General features: G+C 35.3%; 1 protein-coding gene across 1 annotated transcript; it reads right to left on the reverse strand.

The window, feature by feature from the left end:
* Positions 1–3,306: 3,306 nt before the first annotated feature.
* On the reverse strand, positions 3,307–7,361 carry lysmd4 (LysM, putative peptidoglycan-binding, domain containing 4). The gene is made up of 3 exons (XM_016492271.1): positions 7,250–7,361; positions 5,080–5,369; positions 3,307–4,833 (listed from the first exon to the last, which is right to left on the reverse strand). Exons 2-3 carry the CDS (start codon positions 5,347–5,349, stop codon positions 4,321–4,323), a joined length of 783 nt encoding a protein of 260 aa, XP_016347757.1. The 5' UTR covers positions 5,350–5,369; positions 7,250–7,361; the 3' UTR covers positions 3,307–4,320.
* Between the last annotated feature and the right edge of the window lie 2,392 nt (positions 7,362–9,753).

Raw genomic sequence — 9,753 nt, forward strand, 5'->3', positions numbered from 1 at the left:
AAACACACATATAGTAAATTACAATAAATCAGCACCTGGATTAAAGCTACAATATATGCACCTTGAGCTTTGGGTGCTTAAAATAATGCATATGTATGTGTGTGTGTGTGTGTATATAACCTATATGTATGCATTCCCATAAACCAAGCCTGAAATTGCTATGTGCAAGAAAGTTTCAAGGGACAAATGAAAGCAATGCCTAAGGCGTACTGTAAATAACAATCTTCTACATGGAATGCTTTCATTTTTTTTTTCTGCAACTTTAGGATAAGACTGCCCTCTGGTGGATTTCGCTCACGATGAGTGTTGAAAGCTCCTTGGAAAAAGGATTAGGGCTGTTTTGTGGCCACATGGCATTTTGTCAACCGCAGAAGTGAGGAAAGTCTTTAAAGCCACAGTGCCCAAATCTCCTCACTGCTTTTTTTACCCAATGCAGATGCTGCAGATTGACTGATTTGTCCCACAAGTACACAACATTGAGCCTAAGAAAACAACGCACTTCTCTACAAACGTACAACACACACAAATAGCTACTTGCTCCAGGGTTGCCAGGTTTTCGGAACAAAACCCGCCAAATTGCCACTCAAAACTAGCCCAATGTAATTCCAGGGGGTTCCCCGGTAAAAATCGCTTTCAGGGGGGTAAAATACACGTTTTTTGGCGGGGTTCCCCTGGTACAATTCGCATTCCAGGGGCTAAATATCAGTCGTTGGGGTCGCTTCAACCCACATAGGCTACATGTAAAACAACCCAAAGCAACAGTTTTAAAGTAGCCCAATTCCGCGGGAAAACAGCGGACTTGGCAACACTGACTTGTTCCCATTTCGAACCCTTCAAAACAAAGATTCCTCTCATACTGATGTGTATTTATCAATGGCAATAAAATATTCTAAAGTTTTAAAAATGGTTTCAGAAGGTGTGTTCACAGCGATGCCATAGAAGAACCATTCGGCAAACAGTTCTGAACATTATAATAATCTGAAGAACCTTTTTCCACTATAAAGAACCTTTTGTGCAATGGAAAGTTCCATGGATGATAAAGATTCTTCAAGGAGCCATCAATGCCAGTAAAGAACCTTTGTTTTTAAGAGTGTGGAAAGATTCTTTGGATGTTAAAGGTTCTTAATAGAACCATTGATGCCATTAAGGAACCTTTATTTTTTAAAAGTCTGCGCATGTTTTGAATAGATTTATAGACTGCAAAACCCTCAGAATACACACTATGGGAGGTGCTCAGCTTTTGCAATCTGTGCCTGTCTGTGTACTGTCTTACCAATATTCAAAATGTGAGATAATGTTCCTAAATCTTGGTTCATGCAGAAATCAAAAAGCACTAGCAAATAGATCACATCAGAACTTGTTCTGGGAGTGTTAAGGTTTGCGTAATAACTGCGGTTTGGGTTTGCAGACAAAGAAAGGGGTGGTCCTATTGCCCTCAGTCTGTGCTGCAGCAGCCAAGACGCAGACGGAGAGAAGGCACGGGGCCAAAGCTGTGGGGCCTGGAGCAGGATCACAGCAGCGCCTGTTTCTGTGAGCTGAGCCTGTGAGATGAATCTTTCAGGTTGTGAGATCACATGGGACTGAGTCTAAGCAGCTGTTGAACAAATGCCAACAATACATAATTTTTTTCTCTCTGTAAATTTCTTTAGATTTTTAACTCAATAAAATCATGCCCATGTTGACTGTTTCGCTATGGGCATTTCACATTTAAACAATTTGAAATATTAATCCGATATTTGTAGTATTTATTTAATATTTGATATTACCTGCCTGAAGTCTTTTATTGATATGAATACAAATACTATTGTTTTATCCCACCATTACCTATTACTCTGCCATATCATTCAACTAGGCAAATTTGAGCAATAAATTAATCTAGACTGAAAACAAACAAACAAACGGTTATTATAGTTAAATACAGCTAAAAAGCTTAAAATAAAACAAACGTTAACTTGTACTTAAATGTGTTTTATTTCAGCTAGTTGCCACACATTTCTTTTTCAATTAGCTTAACTTGAAGTACTAAAATAACTAAAACTGAAAGAAAAAGAATAAAAAAATACATAGATTTAAGAATAATGTAAATGACACATAAAATTCCTAACTTTACAATTTAAATGAAAACATAAAATGTGAACATTTTATCTAATTCAAAATATCAATTAAATGCATATTAATGATGCTACAGTAAATAACACTGCTGCAAACTAAAGTGGATGGAAAAAGAAAAAAAGGACAATGAAGACTTGGAGTTGGAGTGCAGAAAAGATTGGAAACACATGGTGTAGGACGGAAAAATGGCTGCAAGTCTGTGGGCAGAAAAAATTTGTTGGTGGCCTATTCCCTTTTAGATAAGTTCCAAAAATGACAAAGTTAGTTCCTCTAAAATAAGTAAAATTAAAAATAATTAAAAAATATAAATAAATAAATAAATAAATAAATACATACATACAAATAATAATAATAAAAATACTGCACACATTTTTAATCCCTAAAAACAAATATTGTGCTTGTTAGCAGATTCAATGCTTGTTAGCACTCGTATTGTGCATTTGTATATTTAATGTATTTAAGTGACTGATCACATTCAGAGATTTACAACAATCCGTCACCATTTACCAATACCATAGAAATGAATGCATAATGCTGTAAATTAATGTGTAATGCTCCTTCCTGTTGCAAAAACTGTCTGTGACTCCTCTCCTCTTCTTGTATCACTACTGTACATCATTATTATCCTGAGAATATCATATAAATATATACTCCTACTGGTCAAAAACATAACTCTACAAATAATGGTAGCCCTCCATAATACTTTTCCTAAATTCACCACCATTAGTGTGATTTTTGCCTCCAGATGGTGTCGACAAAAACAAATAACTAAATGTTTAATGGGTATATTGTCTTTGTACAGTTTACTATTACATAGACTTTAATCACTCAAAATCCAAAAGATAGTTCCTAAATATGTGGCCTTTTCATAGAGAATAATGACTGAAAATCAGCTTGGGTCCAGGTTTTCTTCTGTTTACAACCATATAAGCAACTATATAAGACATTACTCAGAAGGCCATGAAGAACCTTTTAAATTGTTTTCTTATTGGTCAATGACAGAACAGCTGCGCGGTTGAATTACAAGACGTCATTTGAAAACTGCTCAATCCTATCACATACTTTATCTTCATCTCTCATTCCATTAGAACCAAAACCAGAAAATTGCTTTTATTTGAAAAGGATTTTTAATGTATTCATCCATTGGCCATCCCAGTGCAATACACATATGTAAGAAAAAAACAATACTACGACTCAAAAGATATGTTTTAATATCACAATCCAAAGGTCAAAATATGTCCATCTGCACGAGTTTAGCCCTTCCTGTCTGAAATGTCTTTATTGCACTTCTAATGACTGAACAAACAGTTATTTAATACAAGTTAATTCTTTGGCACTGCTGGCACTGTAGTGCCTTTCCATATCGAAACAACTATTTGGTAGTAGTGTTCAAAATCAAAACAAAGAAATGGATACAAATCTGAGTTAGCACAAAATACCATTCCTACAAACAGGTATAAAATTGCAAAACATCAAACCCAATTTTATAAAGTACTTTTTTGCTTTTCCTTCTTGGCATTTTTCTGTAATTGCATATCAATGCTTGGTGAAACTATTGCAAAGACAGGACCACAAAAATATGATCAATTTGATGAGAAAAGCTGTTTCATTATAACTTTTAAAGTTTTTTTGTATTGTTTTTTTGTTTTGTTTTTCTCCACAAAGAAAAACTGTTATAACCATTTCATAATTCTGTTAAATAATAGCACCCATAAAACCAATAACAACAGTTTCAACAATCTGAGTGTGGAGTGTAAGCAGATGCAACGCCCAGTTTGTAATGCAAACTCATATTCTCATTTGTTGAATTGTCTCTTTATGTACCTTCACTATGCAAATTAAATTAAAGTGATAGTTCACCAAAAAAACTTGTGTTATCATTTACCCACCCGCACGTCTCTCCATATTCATGTTACTTTCTTTTTCTGTGGAACACAAATTTTAAATAATGTGATCCTTTTCATGCAAAATAAATTGGGATTGGGTGTGTCATATTACAAGTCTTTTGAACCCAAATGTTACCTTTTTTTTATTTTGGATGATCTATCCACTTAAATGAATGTACCATAATAATGTGAACTTGTAATACTAAGTTTATTAAAGTACCAAAGAAAATTGTAGGCATCAAACCAAATTTCACATTTTCAAGTGTTATACTTTTTTCAAGGTGATTTTCTATTATATTCCCGAGGTCCAATGAGCTGACGCTCACCCAGTACTGTTTAAGGTAGGCACAGTGATGTTGTTCACTCTATTGTTCACTACTGATTCACCATTATCTTGAGTTTTAAAATATACCACATAGAATATTGGCAGGACAATGCCAATGAGCAACATGGCAATTACAGCGTTCCACCACTGGATCCCCCAGTCTGCACCGTAGCTGCGCAAACGCTGGCTTCTCCACCCCCATGGTTTGGATACCCTGGAACCGCTGGAAAATCCCTCTTCTGAGGGGTCTGTGCTTTGGATCAGACGCTCAATGTCACTGTCCACCTCTTTTAGGTAATTGGTGTACTCCTGCACCTGAGGTCTTCCCGAGACGTTTGCTTCAGCGCTGTCTGATGATGCCACATCATTGGAGGGTCTTTGCTGGGGGTTCCTGAGCTCAGAGTTGGCCTCGGTTAGCAAGCCATGCTTCTTTACAGGGATTTTGATGGACTTCAGTGCATACATGTCCTGCTCTTGAAAAAGGTTGTTCACCCTTTTTATGTCAGCCACCTGGAAGCCATAGAAAAGGATTATTTTTAAAGGAAATATTCACCATAAAAATGAACTCATCCTTAGGCCATCCAAGATGTAGTTGAGTTTGTTTCTTCAGCAGAACAGATTTGGAGAAATTTAGCATCTACATCTTGGATGGCCTGAGGCTGAGGGTAAATACATTTGCATCAAATTTTAATTTTTTTGGTGATCTATTCCTTTAAGGGCCTAAATGAGAATGATCTACGCTATCAAAGATGATACCTTGCATCCATATTGAAGGGCCAGTTTGTTGAGATTGTCCTCATGTGAGATGTCCCGTTCCAACAAGAGCATTTCTCCCATTCTTTCTCTCTCCTGTGAGGACGAGTCTCTGCTTCGCGGCCGGAGCTCCATGACATTGAGTTCCTCATCCTCAGATGACACTTCTGGTTCTTCTTGTCTGTGTCTGAACATGTACAGTTGGCCATCCGCACTGGCATGTACATCCACTGGAGCCTGAAAGGCTCGAGGGAGAGGATCTCCTCGCCTCATCACTGCAACTAGACCAGTATCTAGAAGAATAAGTAGTAAGGCCAGTTCAGTTTGCATATACAGTACATTCATTTTCAAAGGTTTGGGGTGAGCATTTTTTTTAAAGGAATTCAAATTGTTATGAAGCAAAGATTAATTAAAATGTGACAGTAATTTACAATGTTACAAAACATTTTATTTCAATTAAATGCTGTTCTTTTGAACTTTCTCTTCATCAAAGAAAAAAACATATATAATTTTCCACAAAAAAAAAAAAAAATTAAAATTAAGCAGCACAACTGTTTTTAACACAAAATAATGGCTGCTAAAAGAAAAACCACAGAACTAGGCTAAATCTAAACTAAAGAGAAAATCACAGAACTAAATGACATTTTAAAATAAATTAGTGCATGTCAGACTCTGTTCCATGTTTTGTATGTGTCTTGCTCCCCAGGTGTTCCTTTAAGTTAGTGTGGCAAGTAATGTGGCAAGCCGCAGGACGTTAATGTGGCAAGCCCGGAAGGCGTTAATGTGGCAAGCCCTGAGGGCGTTAATGTGGCAAGCCCAGAGCTCGCTCCAGTGTCGGCTCCAGCCCCAGAGCTCGCTCCAGGGTCGGCTACAGTTGTAACAATAATAATATTTCGCACTATTACAGTTTTTTTTTTTTTTCTGATCAAATATTGGTGAGCATACAAGACTTATTCCAAAAATATTTTTAAACATCCCTGAACTTTGAAAGGTAAGCGTTCATCAACTTTGAGCACTTCTATGCTTTAGGAGTTGATTTATATTAATTAGTTGATTTAAATTATATTTATATTATGATTTATACATTATATTTATTGTTTGTTTGTTGTATGAAGATAACATTCAAACTTTATTGGAAACATTATCCATACCTTCATGAATTATATTTCCATACTTTTTAAATGTATTGTAACATTTTAAACTTGTACCAGAAGGGGGGAAAAAAATGTGATTATCACTTGTAAAAATAATACTTTCATTGCACACCATGTGCAATCAAACAGAAATTATGTTAAATTATGCAAAATATGTAAAAATATTATTTAATTGTGAATACTTATGATTCATAAAATGCTAGCTATAAAATTAGCCTTATTAAGATAAATGAGTTGCATTTTATTAATGTTTAAAATGTGTTATTATTTCCAATTAAAAATGCTATTAAACATAATTTAAGATGTATTGAATTAAACTGTGAGAATGTTCATTGTGGGACTGTAAGAAAACATGTTCTGTGTTGCACTGTTATAAATTGGTATTAACTAAAATAAATAATGTATTTAGGGTGTGAAATTTTATTTAGGGTCTTTTAGGATCATTTATTTTCTACAGGACCAATAGTGCCCATATTTGAAAAACAAAACTCCAACATATTACGTTAACTCTTGCAGGGAAACAGCATTCTATCTGCAGTCAGGAGATTTACAGCAGTAATAATAGTAGAAATCAACTTTATTGTAATAAAATGTTTGTAACTACAGTAAGAAACATACTGCAGAATGCAAACAACACGAAACAACGCATTATTGTTCATGAGCATACATCTACTGGGATTGTGACATTGTGGAGACTTAAAGTAGCACTACTTCAGAAAAAAATCAGAGCTGGAAAGTGATTATTGTCTGTAGCTGAAACAACATAGAACACCATTACATGAACTGACATTGACTGAAAAGATTGTTCCCCAAAACTGCACAAAACACAAGGCAAAAATCAACCAAATATACCTTACATTAGTTAAGAAAAGGGAGTATGTTTACAGTAAATACTTATAAAGGTTACAGTAGCCGACACTCGTAACGTTAAGCTAATTATATACTATCGTCTCCGAAGTTAAACATCCGCTTTTTCAATAACTTTGCCAATTATTGAGTTGAATCTGAATAATACTCACCTTTCTAGACAAAAACAGCTACATGGTGCTGACAAAAATATCCCCAAGTGTCATTTTAGAAACTTCATAACGCAACCGAGAATGCTGGTGTTGGCGAGAAGGCCACTGTAGATTGACAGGTCCTCCAGCCAATCAGCCCGTTGAAGAAGGCGACTCCTCTAAAGTAGATTACGCCGCCTATTACATAAGTGGTTGCGTTCCCGATATTTATTATTATTATTTTTATTTTATTTTATTTTATTTTATTTTTTGTAAATAATATATGACGTCTTTATTTCGAAATCAAAACCTGGTGTCAGGCTTTCAATTAAAATGGTGAAGTGCCATGGTGCATTACCCGTGGTTTATGTTTCCCCAAGACTATAATGTTTCTCTCTGGTAAGTGTGGTTGAGAACACGTGCGCCTCTTACGTGTCACCGCAGGATGTGAAGGTGTGTAGTTGAAACAGTAGGTGTGCAAATTTAATCATTTTATCAACAATTGTTACTACCTATAATCATAACAAATTAATATTGTATCTCCTTTAATATCAATATTAAAGCAACCAGCAATGAAAACAGCTAATATTTTTTTGTGGAAACGTTAATATTTTTTTCTTTGATGAATAGAAAGTTTAGAAGATGATTTATAAATATTTTGTAATCAAAGACATTAAATGTAGGCCTATTTAATGCCACTGTTGATCAATTTAATGCATCATTGTTGAATAAATGTAATTTCTTTATATATTACTGTAAAATATAATATGATAGGCTAGTCACACACATCTTTCAATATTCAATATCTTTCAATCTTTCAAAATTCTTCTGACCATATCTGAACAAATCTGAAATCTGAAAATTAAAAAGCAGTAACAACAACAGATGTTGGTTATTGTGTTGCATTGCTTCCGTGTTGATATTCAAACAAGTCAGTTGAGGTTGGAAACATGAAGCTGTGGGTAAGGCATTCTGACAAAAAATCCGAGCTGATCACGAAAAGGACGAATCACATGGTTTCGAAAATCTGAAATATTTCGAAAAGGTCATACAGGTTGTTGTCATTGAAGTGAAATGAGGGTGATTAAATGATGACAGAATTTTCGTTTTGGGTTAACTATCCTTTTAATAGGTTTAAGGAGATTATAGCCTACATAAATGCATAATTATTACATATATACACTACCAATCAAAAGTTTTTGGACAGTAAGATTTGTAATGTTTTTTTTTTTTAAAGAAGTCTATCCCTGTGTATCTCTGTTAATCTGTGTATATACAGATTACTCTGGGATAAATGTGCTGACAGTCCCCGAAGGATCTTTTCAGTATACTTAGCAGCACTTCTCAGTTAGACCTCAAGATGTCGCCATATATCTGCAGTAGTTTCAAAACAATTTGCTCAAGGATTGTTTGCAGTAAAGCGTTTTAAAGCTCTATTTGCCAAAGGTCCATGTCCCTCATTCACCTTCTTTGTCAGAATATTCTTTGTCAGCATCAGAGGAACTTCTCTGCTCCGATCTAGGAGTCAATTACCATGGCAGGGCTGTGTCAGAGCATGCAGTGCTATTGAGGTGCTTCAGGTTGCCTGCTAAAGCACAGGTCAACGCTCAGGCTCAGCAGTTCATGATGGAGGACACGAGCCTGCCGTAGTTGATCCACATTTGGACACTGATGTTGGGAGCCCTGGGACATTTGTCAGTCCTCCCTAAGCTTGACTAGCAGGGTTTGTTTGAGCAGATAATGCCTTCTGCTTGCCATTATGGGGTCAGATATAACAGCAAGTTGCACACACATATATTTGTGTGTGTGTGTGTGTGTGTGTGTGTGTTTTGACACTGTTCTTGTGCTGTGTGAAAAAAGTGATATTTTCAAATCCAATTTGGGCCATTGTCATGGTCACACAACCCAAGTGTGAACTGTCAAATCGGAATTCATTTTCAAATTAATTTTCATTTTAGTGTTAATTAACATCACACATTACAGTGTAGGAGCAAATGCTTGTCATCGTTCAATGCACACTTTGCCTTACCAGACAAAATTGTAACGAAGCAACAGAAAACACACTGAAATAACGAATGTAATTGATTTTTGGAAGAAGCTTCAATTGAGAATACGGGAATGTATTGTAGTCAAATAAATCTGTTAGTCTTGTAATATGTTATTCAATTTATTACACAACATGCAAGTTCACATATGTGACCCTGGACTATAAAACCAGTCTTAAGTTGCTGGGGTATATTTGTAGCAATAGCCAAAAATACATTGTATTGGTCAAAATTATTCATTTTTCTTTTATGCCAAAAATAATTTTATTAAGTAAAGATCATGTTCCATGAAGATATTTTGTAAATTTCCTACTGTAAATATATCAAAACTTAATTTTTGATTAGCAATATGCATTGCTAAGAACTTAATTTGGATAACTTTAAAGGCGACTTATTTATCACCCTAAACCCTAGTACTGTAACGCCCCTGTGGACTGTTTGTTGTGGTTTCTTCCCTTTGTGTTGGTTTAGCCCGTCTAA

The sequence above is a fragment of the Sinocyclocheilus anshuiensis genome, unplaced genomic scaffold, assembly GCF_001515605.1.
Source record: "Sinocyclocheilus anshuiensis isolate Anshui unplaced genomic scaffold, SAMN03320099.WGS_v1.1 scaffold959, whole genome shotgun sequence".
Taxonomy (NCBI): Eukaryota; Metazoa; Chordata; class Actinopteri; order Cypriniformes; family Cyprinidae; genus Sinocyclocheilus; species Sinocyclocheilus anshuiensis.